This window comes from Balaenoptera physalus (assembly GCF_965194825.1).
Source record: "Balaenoptera physalus genome assembly, chromosome: 15".
In the NCBI taxonomy this organism is placed as follows: Eukaryota; Metazoa; Chordata; class Mammalia; order Artiodactyla; family Balaenopteridae; genus Balaenoptera; species Balaenoptera physalus.
In genome coordinates, this window is record NC_138894.1 from 3,464,332 (window position 1) to 3,482,094 (window position 17,763).

General features: G+C 54.5%; 1 protein-coding gene across 2 annotated transcripts in view; it reads left to right on the plus strand.

Annotated features, from left to right (window-relative positions):
- The first annotated feature begins 1,192 nt into the window (after window positions 1-1,192).
- The window catches only part of UXS1 (UDP-glucuronate decarboxylase 1), a 78,952-nt gene continuing 62,381 nt past the window's right edge, over window positions 1,193-17,763 (plus strand). The window contains exons 1-2 of one of the 2 annotated variants that reach the window (XM_082426384.1): window positions 1,193-1,373; window positions 17,443-17,470. In XM_082426384.1, the coding sequence (XP_082282510.1) occupies window positions 1,280-1,373; window positions 17,443-17,470 (122 nt within the window). In that variant the 5' untranslated portion in view covers window positions 1,193-1,279. The remainder of the gene's footprint in view (window positions 1,374-17,442; window positions 17,471-17,763) is intronic. The other variant, XM_082426385.1, reaches the window with a different exon arrangement.

Below are 17,763 nucleotides of genomic sequence, written 5' to 3' on the forward strand. Positions count from 1 at the left end.
CATCTGCATCTTTATTCCTGTCCTGCCCCTAGATTCTTCAGAACCTTTTTTTTTTTTTTAGATTCCATATATATGTGTTAGCGTACGGTATTTGTTTTTCTCTTTCTGACTTACTTCACTCTGTATGACAGACTCTAGGTCCATCCACCTCACTACAAATAACTCAATTTCGTTTCTTTTTTTTTTTTTTTAATTTTAATTTTAATTTTTTTTAACATCTTTATTGTAGTATAATTGCTTTACAATGGTGTGTTAGTTTCTGCTTTATAACAAAGTGAATCAGTTATACATATACATATGTTCCCATATCTCTTCCCCCTTGCATCTCCCTCCCTCCCATCCTCCCTATCCCACCGTTTCTTTTTATGGCTGAGTAATATTTCACTGTATATATGTGCCACATCTTCTTTATCCATTCATCTGTCGATGGACACTTAGGTCGCATCCATGTCCTGGCTATTGTAAATAGTGCTGTAGTGAACACTGTGGTACATGACTCTTTTTGAATTATGGTTTTCTCAGGGTATATGCTCAGGAGTGGGATTGCTGGGTGGTATGGTGGCTCTATTTTTAGTTCTTTAAGGAACCTCCATACTGTTCTCCATAGTGGCTGTATCAATTTACATTCCCACCAACAGAGCAAGAGGGTTCCCTTTTCTCCACACCCTCTCCAGCATTTACTGTTTGTAGATTTTTTGTTGATGGCCATTCTGACCGGTGTGAGGTGACACCTGATTGTAGCTTTGATTTGCATTTCTCTAATTAGTGATGCTGAGCATCCTTTCATGTGTTTGTTGGCAATCTGTATGTCTTCTTTGGAGAAATGTCTGTTTAGGTCTTCTGCCCATTTTTGGATTGGGTTGTTTTTTCGATATTGAGCTGCATGTAAACTCCTCATTTTTAAAAGAAAGACGTTCCAGCCGATCAGAAGGAAAAAGGCACGGGGTCTGGACTTCATTGGTGTTTAGGTAAAGAAGCCGAGAGAACAGTCGGCTTTCAGAGGGAGCCGGTAAAGAACTCCCAACACCTGCCCATCCCCGAGTCCGCCCCGAGCGCTCGGAAGCACAACGCCCACGGCGGCCCACGACTAGCGCTTGGAACCGCGCACGCGCACGCGCCGCCCGCCGGGGCCGCCGCACTGCGCCTGCGGGGCGGGGCGGGGCGGGCGTGGCGCATGCGCGCGGGCCCCGCCGGCAGGAAGCGGGCGCGGGGCGGGGCCTTCGGGCCGCCCCCGCCTCAGCCGCTCAAGGAGCCCAGCGGCCGCAGCGCGCGGCCCGGGATGCTGAGCCAGGCGCTGCTGCGCCTCGCGTCCGCCGTCAGCCGCAGGAGGATGAAGCTGCTGCTGGGCATCGCGCTGCTCGCCTACGTGGCCTGTGAGTGTGCCGGCTATTCCTTCCCGCCCGCGGCCTACTCTCTCCCTCCCTCCGTCTCTCCCTCCCGCTCCGCACGCGCGGCCGCCGTCCGGACAGGAGGCGCGGACCCTCGGCCCGGCTGCCCCGCCGCACGCGGGGCTGCGGGCAGCGGTTCCCGAGCGTGCCGCGTCGCCGGGCTGGACTAGGGGGTGCGAATGCTGTCGCCTGGCAGAGCCCCCGCGCCGGCTGCCTGCTCTTAGGAAAATTACTCCGCGTTTGGCTGCCGGGGAGCCCAGTGTCGCCGGACCCCGCCGGCCCGCGGCCGAGCCCAGGGGTCCGACGCCCGGGGGTCCCCGCGCCCGGGGTCTTGGCGCCCAGGTTTCTGGACGCCCGGGGGTGCCCCCGCCCAGGTGTCCGCGCCCGGGGTCCTGGCGCCTAGGTGTTCGGATACCCAGGGGTCTCTGCGCCCAGGACCGGAGGGTGCGGGTGCCGGTCGGCCCAGCACGGAGGCGCAGCGCTGGGGATCCCGGCGCCGCTCCAGTTTGTGTGGTTCTCCCGTCATCACTCACCGCGGCTGCCGGACCTAGGGCAGGAGGGGCACTTTGCAGGCAGAGGGTAGACCCTGTGGTTTCTTAGAGGCAGAAGCTGTCCCTTTAAAAAGAAAAAAAAAATCTATTCGATGGGAATGTATTTTCATTGTTGCTATTAATACTTCCCCAAGTGCCAGAATTGGACCAAGTGAGCTCGTTTGAATCCTAGCCACGAGGTGATACACTCTGAAACGAAACACCTGCTCACCGGTTGAGTTACCAAGATCTGACTCCCGAGGTGAGGGGGGCGCGGCAAAGTGATTTCAGTTGAGCTCTAGGAAGATGCGGGTGATTGAGACCCAGCCTGTCTGCTGCAGCCCAGCTGGGGGCAGTTAGTTGGGAGTAGTCTTCAAGGGAGGAAGAACTAGTCTGAAGCTGTGCCAGTCTTGAGTGAGACAGTCGAGAACCCAGGGGAAAGACCGCTTTAAGTTGTGTAACTGTCGTTAGGACAATAATTACCATATCTAAATTGTCTGCGAGCTTCCCCATAGGTGCGTGAGCCTGTTTCATTGTCTCCTGTAACTATCTCAGCAATCCTAGGAAATAGGTACTGTCGTTATTCCCTTTCTAGAGGTGAGTCTGTTAAGGCCAAGAGAAATCAGGTAGATTTACTGATGACCACACAGATGATAAGCTATGGAGACCAAGACCTGAGCCCGGCAAGGCCGGAGAGCTGGGGCTGGAACGCAGGTCTGCAGCAAGCTCCATGTCGATTTTGGGTCCTCTGAAGCTAGGGGTTTGTGGGATGTCGTTCACCGTTCTGTAGACCAGGAGATCCTACTGAGCCCTAACCTTTGTCCGTCCAGCCCTTACTGCTGCGTGTCCCTCTGCTTAGTCCCCGAGGACCCCAAGGAGTGCAAAACACCTGGGCAGTGTTTCTCAAACTGCTCTGTGTCAGAGTCACCTGGAGGGTTTTCAGAACCCAGGTTGCCGCCTCTCCCCTCAAGTTTCTGATTCAGTAGATCTGGGGTGTGGCCCAGCCGTTTGCATTTCTAATAGCTTCACCTCAGATGCTGTTGGTGTGGTCTGGGGACCCCACTTTAGAACCTGTGGCCTAAGCAGGTGAGTTGAGTTGGCCACGAATTAGATGCTAATCCAAATGAGAGTTAAATTACGAACAGGTAGGAAGGAAGGGAGGGAATGCACGGGGGCTTGAGCTGGGAAGTGAAGTGTGTGTAGGAGTGACTAGGCAGGCGGAGGAGGGGTGGGTTCCGAAGGAGCAGCATGTGCAGAGGTCCTGTGGCGGCCAAGAGCAGGGCGTGTCCTCAGAATGTGGAGAACCGTGGTGTGGCTGGAGTATGGACACGAAGTAGCGACGAGGCTGCCCTGGCAGGCGGGCTGGAGCAGGCAGGCCTGGCGGAGGCCTCGTGCCAGCTCCCGACGCGGGTGAGTTTAGCTGTGAGGTTTTAGACTAGGGTGGAGGCAGTGCTGGTAACAAGCAGGGATGGTAAGTCCCGGACACTTCGCAGGGAAAAGCATGACATTGTGGCTGCCTGCTGAGAGCATCCGAGAACATGGAAGGCGTCTGTGAGCCACGATGCCTGTGACGTCTAGTCTCTGCTCTCCTTGTTAATAATCTTTCCCTTTTGTTTGAGAAAACGCCCCTGCTCCCAGGTGACACACAGCCCCTTCTGGAAATGCTCTTGTGCCCGTGCGGGCCCAGCGTCCCTGCTGGCACATAATTCTTCGGTCCAGGCCCAGGGGCTGAGCATGGGCCAGCTCGCACTGCACTGAGGTTCTTCTCCATGCATGTGTTTTCTTCTCGGTAATGGGGATTTCAGCCCTTGTAGCACTTAGATCAGTGCTGTTAGCTCCTTGGAAGAGCTCAGAGGTCTGAAAGTCATGCCAACCTGCTAGGTAGATCCCTAGGCAGAGACTCAGCTGGAATTACTTTTAGTGTTTTTGACAGGGCTAGAGTTAAAGTCAAATAGCCTTTGCCGGGTTTGTTGGTGTCCCCAGGCACGGTTTTCCTCTCCCCGGAGGCAAGCACTTCATTTCTTTGAGCTGATGATTTTGGTGTTTGTCCTTGTGCCGTAGAATTCTAGATACTACCTAGTGGCTCTCTTCTTTAGAAGACGATTGTTTATTCTCCTTGCTTTTCCCCCACCAACCCACGCAGATGCGGTGTGATTTTAAGGAGCTCAGCACTTAGTGTTTATGCGCATGACTAAATGTTGTTCACCTGAGCCCTGTGAACAGCACCTTTTCTTTTTCCTGGAGCTAATGACTCCGCTCTCCAGGCCCTACACTTGTTGGACCGCAAGCTTTGTCGCTCATGTCTTTCTCCCCCAAGACACTGAGCAGCCTCCCGAGCTCCCTGAGGAGGGGCCTTCGGACCTCGTGGCCCTGGCCTCAGCCCCTCAGCCCCGTTGGCCTGGAGATGCTGTCCCATGACTGCCACCGCCTCATTTCAGCTGGAGGTCACGGGAGGAGCATTGGGAGGCGTTGGCCGTGTCTTCTCTGTCTTCACATGTACTTGACAGGTGGGTGGTGAGGCTCCATCCCTTCTGGGTCCTGGTGCCGAGGCTCGAGCCAGCTCCGTCTCTCTGTGACTTGGTTTTTCCGGGAGATCCCAGGCCCTGCCCTTCTCCTGCCCCCGGCGCCATCCTCCACGGCACGCCTCAGCTCGGCCCCTCCGCACTCGCGTGTGCCCCGAGTGTGCATTTGTGCACGTGCGGTTGATACCTGGCCTCCTTCAGGACCACCGTGCTCTGCATGTCGAGCCCCCTCCCAGAGTGAGGCTTCCGTGCCGCAGGGGGTCAGGGGCACCTGCGTGCCCACCCACCCGCCCAGGGGTGCGCGCCGGCTGGTGACGTGTGCCCACGTGCCGGGTGCTTCCAAGCCTGGCTGCCCAGGAGCCTCGCTCTGTGGTTCTGGGAACCTTCCGAGCTGTCCTTTGGAGCGTTACCCTCCGGTGTGGGGTGGCCTGGTCTAGTCCTCTTCCTTTCGTCTCTTCTGTCATTTTAGACTTTTGCCCTACTTTTTGGAAACTTTGTCATCTAACTCTTTTAGTGATTGAGAACATTTATGTTTGCTACCATGTTTTGTTTGTGAGCATTTTCTTTCTCCCTGAATTTAAAAAACCAAAGAGCGTGGTCTTTGTGTCAGGGTCTCCTCTGCATGGTGGTCGTTGGCTCACTTTTCTTCCCCTGGAGAGTCTCTTCCCCCGGTGGCTTCCTTTCTCCTTGGAGGCTTTCCCGGGATGCTGGGCCGTCTGCTCTGTTTGCACGATCGGTCCTGGGCGGGTGGGGGGCCCCAGCTGCCCCGTGGACCGTCAGCTGCCTCACTGGTTGGTGGAGCGCTCAGCATCCTCCGGGCGGCGGTGCCGGCTCTCCCGGGCATATGGCAGGGCTGCGGGGCTGAGCCGTACCCTGATCGTCCCCCAGCTGATGGGGCCCCGTGCCACAGACCCTCTGCCCTCCCCTCTGCAGAGATGGGACCGGGGGTGGGGGGGGCTGGAGCCGGCAGGGTGCCCCACGTACGTGTGCAGCGGGCAGGGCCCTTCTCCAGCCTCCTCCACGCGACCCGCCCCCGGCTCCCCGTTCTCCTGGTTCCTCTGCCCTCTTCCTTCTTCTCCACCTCCCAGAAGCGCTTGTCCCCATCCCCCTGCACACCTTGGTTTATACCCGAAACGACAGAACAAAGGCGAAGCTTGCTTGCTGACGTTTCAGAGGCACTCCTTCAGCTCTTGAAATCCCGGGCTGTGACAGCAACAGCGCTCACTTAGGTTTGGGTGTGTCCTGGGTTTTGTTGGGAGGACACTGTATTTGTGGTGCTTTCCTCTCCTGTCCCTGTTATTCCACCAAAAAGACGCTAAATCACCCCTGAAAACCACGTGCAAGCATGTTTTACATGTGTTAGCTCTGCACGTGTGATAACAGACATCAAGCTTCTCTGAGCTGGGACTTTTGTGAGAGTAGTTTTGCCCTTGGTCTGAGGAGCCCTCCATGATTGGCGATCGTTAAGTCGCTCAGCAGACAGGTGATGGTGATGCCAGTGGGCTCCTGGGGGAAAAGAGAGGACAAAAGGGGAAAACAGGCGAACTTGTGTAAGTGGTGCTTCCAGATTCCCCCGAGCCCAGCGGTCACTATGCTTGTTACCGCAGGTTCCCAGGGTCCCCCCCGACCCAGGAAGAGGAGCCTAGACTCTCCCCCCACCTTCTTGGTGGCCGGGAGGGGCAACCTGGAAATTGTTTTGACCCTCGACACCTACTGTAAGAATTTCTACACCTAATCTCTGTTGTATTGAAAAAATAATTCAGCAACCACCCAAATAACCCTCGGCCTACATATGCCAGTTCTTTTTTTCCCCACATTTGCTCATTCTTTTCATTTTTACATATACTTCTTTGTTGAAATATTTGAAAGTTGTAGACATAGTAATACTTCATGTTTAAATACTTCAACATGTGTCTCCTAAGATCTGCATTTTCTATGTAATCTGATCACCATTATCATAGTCTAAAAATTAACAATAAATAGTATCATCTGATATGCAGTCCATATTTGAATTCCCTCCGCCCGCCCCCGTGGTACCATAAATGTCCTTACAGCCTTTTCTGTTTTTTTTTTTTTTTTTTTTAAATCTAGGATCCCGTCAGGGTTTACATATCACTGTTACGCCTCTAACTCTTGTTTTTTCAAGACATTTACCTTTTAAAAGCACAGGCTGGTTGTCCTTTAGAAACGTCCAGCCTTCTGGACTTACCTGCTTGTTTCCTCAGGATTAACTTCAGGTAAATATTTTTATGATAACGCTGGTCGATGTGCATTACATCAGGCTTGTCCACTGTCAGTGCTGAGTTTGACACCGGGAGGGGCTGGCTGCCGGCCACTTGATTTCCAGGATCCGTTTTCCCAGGACCCAGCCAGGGATTCCCGGAGACTTACAAGCCAGTGCGCTCCGCATCCATGCCAGTCCTCGCCTGGGTCAGGTTTATATTGGGGATCACAAAAACGGCAACTTTCAAATTCTCTAAGTCCTCCTCTGTTTATTAACTGGCGTTCTTCTGGACACAGAGACCGAGGCCTGCCCCTCTCTCTCTCTCTCCCCCTCTCCCTTCCCCTCTTTCTCTCTCTCCCCCCCTCTCCCTCCCTCTCTCTCTCTCTCTCTCTCTCTCTCTCTCTCCCTCCCTCCCTCTCCCCCTCTCTCTCTCTCTCCCTCCCTCTCTCTTTCCCTCCCTCTCTCTCTCTCTGTTAGCTTTCTGGGGGCTGCTGTAATAAATTGCTAGGAACTAGGCGGCTTTAAAACAAGGGAAATTGATTCTCCCACGATTCTGGGGGCCGGAGTCAGAAGTCGAGGTGTCGGCAGGGCCGCCGTGGTCCCCTGAAGGCGCCTTCAGGCTGCGGGTGCTTCATTCCCGGTGCTGGTCCCGTGGCCCCTCCCCTGCTGTCTGTCAGGTCCCTCCGTCCCTTATAAGGTCACTGGTCACGGGATCGAGGGCTCAGCTGGATAATCTGAGGTGGTCTTTTGGTCTCAAGATCCTTAATTACACCTGCTAAGACCCTTTTTCCAAGTAAGGTCAGATTCCCTGGTTCTCGGAATTAGGATGTGAACATATTTTGAGGACCACCATCAATTTATACCCCTCTTTTTTTTTTTTTTTTTTTTTTAAGTCACTAAGGACTAGAGGTTCTCTCTGTCTTTGAGCACTTCCTTGATCTCCAGATGCTCCAGGCTCATCTTGTGTTTTCTGTGCCCCAAAGCTGGAATCGGCCATTTCTCCAAGGAGCCCTGCTTCCTTTCAGTGGAGAGTGTGCATTAGAACTTGGGGTCCGAGCACTCACTGAGGTGTCCTGGCTTCCAGCTCTTGCAGTGGACAGAGCCGGGACAGGTATGAATGTTTTCCAGTTGTGAGTTTATGCCGACGCCCCCAGTTTAAATCATAATGGGGTTCTTCCTCCCCTGCCCACTTCCCATATTGCTATTTCCTCCCTCCCACTATGGAAATCTTGTTTCTGACATCAGGAAAAACTCATTTGCTCTGTACTACCAGCCATACCAGTTTCAGAATCATTGCCTCATTACCAGTACCAAGGACAAGCTTAAGAAAATTCAGAATTTCTCTGTAGTTCTTTTTGTCCTTAGAATCTCTCTCGCTCAGGGGGTACAGTTATTGTGTTCAAAAGCTCCGTGAAACATGTTTTTCTACGCCTGATACAAGTCAGGTTTATTTTTTTTTCTGTTTGTGTTCCGTTTATTTTAGGATTTCTTTTTTCTTTCTGACTGTTAAAGTGTGTGAGCCATTTCCATGGTTCAGAAGTCACACTGAATAAAAAGCTACGTGCAGATGTGTCTTGCTGCAATCCCTGGCCTCCACCCTCTTCCCACTGTCGTTAGTCCATTTTATGCATCTTTGGTTTCTTTTTGCAAATCCAGGCGTTAGGCTGTGTGTATACATGCACCTGCTACTCATTGTTACCAGAAGGTAGTGAGTCACGTAGACCATCTTGCCCTCTTTTCCTTTCCTGCACAGTATTTCCTGGAAGGCTCTGGTATCAGCGTATGGAGCTCACCTTTGCTCTGTGTGTCTCTCCTGTGTGTGTGCCCTGCGTTCTCCGTGACCAGGCTCCTGAGCAAGGCATTTTCCTTGTTTCAGATACTCTGCTCTTGGAAGTACTGCTGCAGTGAGTAAGCTTGTGCGTGTGGTCCCCCGAGCCATGCCCCAGAACAGCTGTCTTCCCCACACCCCCATCAGAGCTTGTGGACAACTCACCAGGCAGAAGTGGTCTCTCCTGCTTCGGTGTGCGTCCTCTACATAGGAGTGACGTTAAGCATCTTTTCAAGTGTTGAAGGATGCTAATGTATCTTTTTCCGAGAATTGTTCAGCTTTTGCCCATTTTTCTGTTGAGTTTTTGGTCGTCTTTCCCCTCATTTTTAAGAGCTCTTAACACATCGGGGGTGTTCACTGTCCTTTGTGAGGTAGGCTGCAGCCGTTTTCTCACGCCTCGAGTGGTTCCGAGGAAGATATCTGTGGTCTTGGTCCCCGTTCCTGGCACAGAGCTCCTAAAACCCTTGGGGTTTCCTGAGCCATAGGGGTGTCTTCTGTTGTTCCTAAGATGTCCCTTTTGATCACCCCGAGTTTTTGCCTGGGGGTGACTCAGGGTGGGCCCTAGATTGGCCTGGGATGGGGCAGGTCACTGTCAGCCTCAACCCCCCTCCACCTCTGGGAAGGGGGTTGGGGGCTGGAGATGGAGCTTTGTAAAAAGTCCTCAACAGTGAGGTCTGACGCGCCCCTCGGTGGGTGAGGAGCTGGGAGGGTGGTGCCCGGAGAGGCCGTGGAGGCTCTGGTCCCTCCGAGACTATCCATTCGTCTGTTCCTGAGCTGCGTCCTTCCTGATAAGCCGGTCGTCGTAAGGAGACTGTCCCTCTGAGTCCTGTGAGCCTTTCTAGCAAATTATCAAACCCAGGGAGGGGGTCGTGGAGCCCTGACTTGCAGCCAGTTGGTTGGTTGGAAGCACAGGAGGCCCCGGGCCTGGTGGGGTGAAGTGCGTTGTCCTGTGGGCCTGAGCCCCTCACCTGCAGGGTCAGCGCTCGGGGCAGGTCGTTAGCGTCCAGGGGGCCGGAGAGCTGGTTGGTGGTGTGGAAACCCCGCACGCTGGGGTCAGCGGTGTTCTGGGGGTGGAAACAGATCTTAGGACGATTTTTCCGTTTCCCCGCGTGGTTCTTAAGAACGTGGTCCAGGTGTTCGGAGGGAGGTGAGAGGCCTGGGCTGTGAGGGGTGCGGTGCCCTGGAGGCCTGGGGGTCAGCGGGTTGGGAGGTGCACGGGGTTGGACCCTGGAGCCCAGGGCGGAGGTGACAGGCGCAGGGACTGGGGGCCCTCGGGGCCGGGAGGCAGGGCTGGAGGTCTGACCTGGTGGGAACCCTTCAGTGAGAGGAGCTGCCGTCGGAGCAGAGCCGTGCGGCTGAGGAGCCAGGATGTAATCCACCTGCCCCAGATGTTCAGACTCGGGGCCAAACGCCACGTGCGTTGCCCCCGGGCCTGTGGCTGAGTGTCGCCCGCAGCTGTGCACCCTCCTGGGCTCCTGCCTGCCGGGCGTGGGCTGGCAGGTGTGAGCCTGGTGGGACGGGGGGAGCCCTGGGGGGCACGGGTGGGGTGTCCCGTGGGGCTGGCTTCAGGGGTGCGCCCCACGGAACCCCGCACGGTGGAACTTCCGTGTGTGTGTACACGTCTCCCTTCATCCTCTTCCGTTTTCTGCCTTTGTCCGTGTTGTGATGAACATAATACGGTACGTGTAGTACACGTGGGGCACGCGCTCCAGAGTTCTCGATCACTGGAGTGGGCGATGGGAGTGGTTTGGAGACTTGGAATCCGGAGCAGGAGCGGGACGAGGACGAGTCACCTGCAGAGAAGGCAGGAGCGCCTCGTGGGAGGGCGGACACGGAAGCACAGCCACGCGCGTCCTGCGGTGGCCGGAGCCTGACGAGGGGGGCCGGCACGCGACCGGGGCCGTGGGCTAGAGGGACTCGCTGGGGGAGGAGCCGCGAGGGTCTGCCGGCCACCTGGGGCGAGGGGGGCATCCAGAGCTGTGCCCGTCACAGAGGGAGAGGCGGGAGGGCTCTTGACATCGGTTTGGTTTTTATTTTAGTTTAATTTTTATTTTATATCGGAGTACAGTTGATTTACAATATTGTGTTAGTTTCAGGTGTACAACCAAGTGATTCAGTTATACATATATCCTTTTCAGATTCTTTTCCATTGAAGGTTATTACAAGGTATCGAATATAGTCCCCTGTGCCATACAGTAGGTCCTTGTTGGTTACCTATTTTGCATACAGTAGTGTGTATATGTTCATCCCAAACTCCTAATTTATCCCTCCCTCCCTTCCCCCTTTGGTAACTAAGTTTATTTTGTATGTCTGAGAGTCTGTTTCTGTTTTGTGAAGAAGTTGTTTAACGGTTGTCTTAGAACACGGAGCCTTCGGCCTTGAGCAGGGAGGGGAACAGAGGTGGGCTCTCAGCTTGCGGGGAGATTGGCCGGAGCACTTGTTAAACCCCGATGGCTCCCCACCCCCTGAGTTTCTGATTGGGGAGCCCTGTTGGGGCCTGAGAATCTGCATTTCCAACGGGCTCCCGGGGAAACGCTGTGTAGCTCTGGTCCGAATGAGCTTCTGCCCTGTCTGCCTCGAGGGTCCCAGGGGCTGGGGGCTGTCCCCTCTCCAGGCTCCTCAAACAGCGGGAGTCCTCGAGATGACAGTTGGGTTTGGGGTCTCTACTGACTGACCGGCTCGGGGATCTCATTGGTCACCCTGCACTTTGCAAGCGTGGTGCTGCCCTACCTGGACGGAGGTAACACTTTGGCTCCCCTGCAGACCTGAGGGAACTTATTTCAGACTTTCTCCCTGCCGGCTGTGGAAATTGCAGTAATACCAGAGCCTAGAAAGGCCTTTCTCATGTTTCTCAGGTTGTCTTCTGCGTAAATACACCTGCATGACGTTTTAAATGTGTGTCTAGTGTGAACAAACAGAAATGGATTCTACTAAGTTTCTCATCTCAGTTAATAAGTGACGTTTTTACATGTAAAGACTTTCTAAAGGGACCGATGTTATCTACAACGCCCACGGTTTCTTGCGTTTTTAACCACTTCGGGGCAAAAATTTTTCCCATGGAAATGTTGGGGCAGCTTTCTTAGGAAAGTCTCTGGGAAGGAGTAAGTCACTTACAGGTGTTCTTTGCCGAATTTTGGGACCCCCCAGCTGGGACTCTGGAGGCTGCAGGGTGGGGAGCTGGAGGGCTTGTGCTGGGGCTCGTCCCGGAGGCCGTCCTGGAGGAGGCGTCTTGGGAGGGAAGCAGGGCTGGTGCAGGGCCTCCGTGCATGGCCTGGGAAGGACGCCAGCCGCCAGCCGCCAGCCTGCTGGGGTTCCCCAGACCGCCTCATCTGGGCAGCTTCCGTTCTGTGTAACGGCTGGCACGAACACAGGCCCGGCCGGCTGGGCAGGGTTCCGGGCCAGCTCTCCTCAGGTCGGGGGACAGGAGGGCTCCCCGTTCCGTGGCTGCTGCCCTTCGTGTGTGATGCTGCCTGACCCTCAGCACCTGATAGTTTTAGGGAGACCTGGAGGCGGGGAAGCCCTCCTCTGACAGCCCCCTGCCTTATCTGGAGAATTTTAAACAGAATGGTATCTTCTGATGTGAACCCTCTGATCGGTTTAGGATGCTTTTCCTTGTCTGCTTTGAAGGCCTTCAGTTGAGCCACCGCGGGGTCTATATCTGTTCCTCGGGGGCCGGAGTTGTCAGGGTTCGTGGGAGGTGAGCAGGGCTCCTCTTTCCTGGGCGCGTTTGATGCTGTGATCACACAAGGCAGGCAGCCTGCGTGGTAGGGATGGGGGCCCCTGGGACCTCAGCCACCCTTTCTGCCCAGGCGGGAGGAACTTTGCCCGGATCCTGGGTCGATGGGAGATTAAAGCACCTGTCTCTGCTCTGGTTCTGGTTGTTTCGCTGCGTGACCGACCATTTCAGGACTTGCTGGCACAGAGCAGCGGCTGTTTCACCACGCTCATGGGTCTGTGGGGTGGGAATTTGAAAAGCAGAGTCTGTTCTCTGGTGACGTCTAGCCTGACGGTCGGGACTCACACAGCGGGGCTGGAGGGTCCCCTTCCCGGAGACTCGGCTGGCAAGTCTGCCCCTGAGGACAGCTCGGCCGGCGTGGTTGACCTGTCTGCCCTCGGGCGGTCGTGGTCCTGCCGGGTGGCCCTGGGCTGCAGGATCCGGTGTTTCAGCAACCGAGGCCCACGTGCACGCTGGTTCTGACCGGCTGCCCAGACTGCGGGGAGGGCCAGGACCCCTCCTCTGATGGGATGTGTCAGCTGTGGCACCAGGGAGGGTCTCGCTCTCTGAACGTCACGCTGACGCTGCAGAGTGCGGCGGACGGGCTGGGCCTGGCCTCTGCTGAGCCCCGTCTCGGGACCCGAGAGGAGCACGGGCGGCCGGGGGAAGGCACCCGCCCTGCGGCGTCCTAGAACTTGCTCTGCAGACGGTGCGTGGTTGGGATGAGCCCAGGAGCCTGGGCGGTACGGGTTTCCATTGTGGATCCACCTCTGGATGAAGCGTTTCTTACCTGCGCAGGTGGCGCATCTTCCTCGGTCAGTGGGCTGCGTGGCCCTGAGGATTTCACGAGGCCTCGATGCTCAGTTTGGGTTTGATCACGTGTCCCACGGGCGTCTGGGGGGAATGAGCTTAGCAGCCGGTTTGGGGAGAACAAGGCGCCTGTCTCGTGGGAGTGGGGATGAGCCCGGACCCTAGACGGGCCACGCAGGCCTGGGCACGAGGCCCCCGCGTGGCCCGGTCACACGGCTGTGGGGTGACCTGACAGGTCACAGGTGCTCCTCTTGTCTCTGGTCTTCAGCTGTGACGTGGGAGTGACAGCGTGACCTCGGGCTTGGAAACGGTGAGCTCGGAAGGCCCTTGGGGTGATTCCAGCGCCACCGAGTCCCTGCGCCACCTCGGCCTTGTCCCGAGACCCAGGCTGGGGCTGCCGGCCTCCTGCTGCAGACCTCCGTTCCTGCCCCCCCGTTAGACACCTCTCCCCGTCACCGTGGGATGGAGGGGGAGCCGAGAGTGCGCTTGGCCCAGCCGTTATCCCTCCCCCAGCCGCCCCCTAGCTCTTACCCTGTGACAACACCCGTGTCCCACCCGCCCTGACCTCCCGGCCCATCCTGACGCCCCGTCCTCTGCTTTCAGCTCACTTCTCCCCTGCCCATCTGCCCCTCACACCTTGCTTCCTCTGGTGCTGAAAACCTGCTGCCTTCACCACACTGAGTGATGCTGGTCACCTGCTAACCACGGGCCAGCTACCAAAGGGGAAGCAGTGGTGCCCGCATTCAGTTCATGGGCAGAATCCTCGGGGGAGCTTGTCGGGAACACAGCCCCTGAGGCCCACCCTGACCTGCAGCCTCATCTTCCCTCCCCAGGGACCTCTGCTGCCCTCTCCTCCCAGGGCATCCATCTCCTTCTGAGCCCAGAAGGTGGCTCTGCTTCTGAAGATAAAAAGGACTAAGCAAGTGATGTTTGTAAGAAAGGAAGAACATTCCCTGACCTCCGTCTGGCTGGTTTTGGTGCCTGGCCTGCCCGTGCTTGGTGTTTTGAGTGTGAATAAGGAAACTCCTGCCCTTGCAGGGAGACCCACTGTAAGCCGCCAGTGAAAAAGAGGGGTGCCGTGGTCACCATGGCAGCACAGGGGGCCACAGCATCCCCTGCGGCAGGGAGGGGGGGAGGGGCTGTCCCGAAAATGGAGTGCCCAGGCGAGGTGCCCAGAGACCCCTGTAAATGGAGCTGAAGTGGTGAGGAGGTGCCGAGTCCCGTGGGAGCAGGGGCTGCAAGGAGGTCCGCTGGTGAGGAGAGGGGAGGGGGTCACGAAGCCCTGGGCTGGACGGGGAGGAGCAGCTGGGGAGGAGGGTGCGTGTCCAGGTGCCTGCGGAGGGGCATTACCCACCCACGGTCCTTATTTTCCGTTTGTAAAGGGCGGGGAAGCTCCTGCGATGGGCGTCTTCCCCAGCAGATCCCAGGGCCGCCCGCGCTTCCCGAGGGAGAGACCATGAAGCAGAGCCCTGGTGGGGCAGCGGGGGATGACTTGGGAGGCCGTGTGTCTACTTCCCGGGAGGGATGGCAGCCTTACCTGCTCTCAAGTGGTCTAAGTGACCACAGGAGGACCGAGAAATGTCTCCAAAATAGACATTGTAAACAGATTCAAGAAGAGGTTAAGAAGGGGAAAATGGAATGAACTAATAACCGTGGGATGATTTGAGAAGATGGTCAAAAGGCTGTCACCACTCAGAAGGCAACTTAGGGCCCGGGTCATTCTCGTGTGCAGTTAGTTCCCTGGCACAGAAAGAGGGGGACGCTTCTGGGCTGTTTTGATGAGGAGCTAATCCTAAAGCCAGAATGAGACAAGGTACTCATTTCAGGTCCCCAGTGAAGACAAGTGTCCCAGGGTCTGCACCTCCTGGTTCACGGGCTCCTGGCATCCCAGGTGAGCAGTGACCCAGATAGAGACTGGGGACAGGGGGCATGCAGCTTGGCAGGGGCTCAAGAATCTTTTCCCTCCTTTTTACAAAGCAAGGTAGGCACATAGATACAAGGAAAAAATAGTCAACGTCAGCACTTGAACTCAGTATTTTGGTGTCTTCAGACGGTCTTTTTTTTTCTGTGTAATTTTTAGTAGCAGATATATTTTCTTGTCTGGGGCTGTCACACCTGCATTATCACGTTGCAGCATGGTTTCGTTGCCATATTTTTATTGAGATGTAATTGACATATAACATTTTATTAGTTTCAGGTGTACATGTGATGATTCAGTGTGCGTGTGTATTGGGAAATGATCACCATGAGTTTACTTTACATCCATCACCACACAGTTACAGATTTGTGTGCGTGTGTGATGAGATCTTTGAAGACTCACCGTTTTAGCAGCTTCCTTCAAATACTCAGGACAGTGTTGTTAACTACAGTCACGTGCTGTACACGACATCCCCAGGACTTATTTAAACCCCATTTCACACCACCCATCCCTCACCTCCCACCTCCCACGTCTGGCAACCGCTGATCTGTTCTCTCTACCTGTGAGCTTGGGTTTTTGTTGTTTGTTTTTAGATTCTGCATGTAAGTGAGATCCTACGGTATTTGTCGTTCTCTGACTTATTTCACTCGGTGTAATGCCTTGAGGATCCAGCAGTGGTGCCGCAGATGGCAGGATTTCCATCTTTTTATGGCTGAATCAGATTCCATTGCGTATATACACCACGTCTTCTTTACCCATTCATCCGTCAGTGGACACTCAGCTTGCTTCTGTATCCTGGCTATTGTGAATAGTGCCGCAATGAACATAGAGGTACACGTATCCTTTGGAACTAGTGTTCTCATTGCCTTTGGATAAATACCCCGGAGTGGAATTGCTGGATCGTGTGGTAGTTCTGTTTTTAATGTTTTGAGGAACCTCCGTACCGTTTTCCGTAGCGGCTGCACCAGTTTACATTCCCACCAACAGTGAGTGAACCAGGGTTCCCTTTTCTCCACACCCTCACCAACGTCTGTTATCGCTTATCTTTTTTGATAATTGTTACAGTCATATTTAATGACTTTATGATTTCATCACGTGAATGGCTATATCATAATTTATATAATAGTTCCCCAATTGTAATGTATTTTGGTTTATTCTTTTTTTTTAAATTATAAATAAGGCCGTGACTTGTGAAGGCAGCTTTCTTGTGTGTATACTTATTTCCTGAGGATAATCCTCAAAAGTAAGATCACATGGTCCAAAGGCATGAACATTCTTTGTTTTCTAATGAGTAATGAATACAGTAAAGCTTCATTTTAACTTCTCCCATTTCTTGCTTACTTGCCACTTTCTACTTATTTATTGCTTATCTTTTTGATCATAGTTTCTTCTTGTATTTGAAGAGGGCTGTGCTTTTATGATTTCATCATGCCCCTTGTTCACAATGGGGATATCTCGCAAGGAGCATGATTTTGGACACTGAGAACTCTGCAGTAAACGTTTATTAGCCCCCCGCTGGGTATCGGCAGATGCAGTGAGAACATGCCTAGGGTCGCCCCTCACCTCAGGGCCTTCCCAAGCTCACGGAATTGCCAGCCCCGGACTCCAGGGTGTGCGTGTGTTTGCTCCCTGCTTTCCCCAGCATCTGGCGGCACCTGAGCACGCCTGGCCTCAGGAGCTGTGCATCCCTGTGGGAGTGGTCACATGGGGGCCGTGTTGGCATGCGGACAGAGCTTTAGCGGCACCGTTCTCTGTGGGCGTCTCTCTGTGAGGTACCCTCTGGTCGGTAACTTCAAGTGCGTGTCGTGGTCTAGTGTGTCTGTAAAGTCATCCCCGGTAAAATCCACTGCGGCAGCCGGACTGGTTTAGACGCGGTTACTCAGGTGTCTGCCGTCAAGGAGGTGGCCCAGCAGACGAGGCTGTGATATAGGGGAGCTGGGTGAGGGCTGAGAGAGAGGACGGCCACAGGGCCAGGCCATCCTGTAGCTCTCTGGGTCTCTGTCTCATCGCCATTTGAGGGGGAGAGGTTGGACTGAGCCCTGGGGTCTCTTTTATTCTTGCAGTTCTTTGATTCCCATGACTGGCTCTTCCTCAAAGGCTGGGGACGTACTGCGTATCAAAGCACGTGCACCATGGCACTCCAGGCCCCAAAAGGTTATGCCAGAGTTAGGGGTATATAGGGTCATCTTTTCGCTTATGTTTAGTCGCACTTATTGTTTTATTTATGTAGGTATGTATGTATGTATGTATTCTTGGCCGCACCGTGCAGCATGCAGGGTCTTAGTGCCCCGACCAGGGATCGAACCTGCACCCCCTGCAGTGGAAGCACGGAGTCCTAACCGCTGGACCGCCAGGGAAGTCCCAGGACTTACTATTTTGGGAGTGTGCATTTTATTGTCTTCATGAGCTATAGTTTTCATAGCCAACTTTAAGATATTGGTTAAAAATTAATATTGTATTAGTTGGAGAACTTAAATATTGACTTTTCCTTTTTCTTTCTCTTACAGCTATTTGGGGCAACTTGGTTAACATGAGGTAATTGTTTTTAATAACTCGGCCGTTATGTTTGGGTTGAAAGGACACACGTCATTGTTATATATACACCCTGATCGAGGACGACGTAAAAGTGGACCTGAGCTTCTTGCTGTTCACACGGCCAGCTCGTCTTCTCTCCTGGTGGAGGACGCTCTGGTTATCACGCTGACCCAAGTCCAGCTCAGACGTGACGGTGGATCTCGCGGCCGCCGTGGCGGCTCCTTGGTGGTGCCCGCCTCAGGCCTTTCCGGCCTTGTAGACAGAAGAGGGTGGACCTGAGCTTTCAGGCTCCT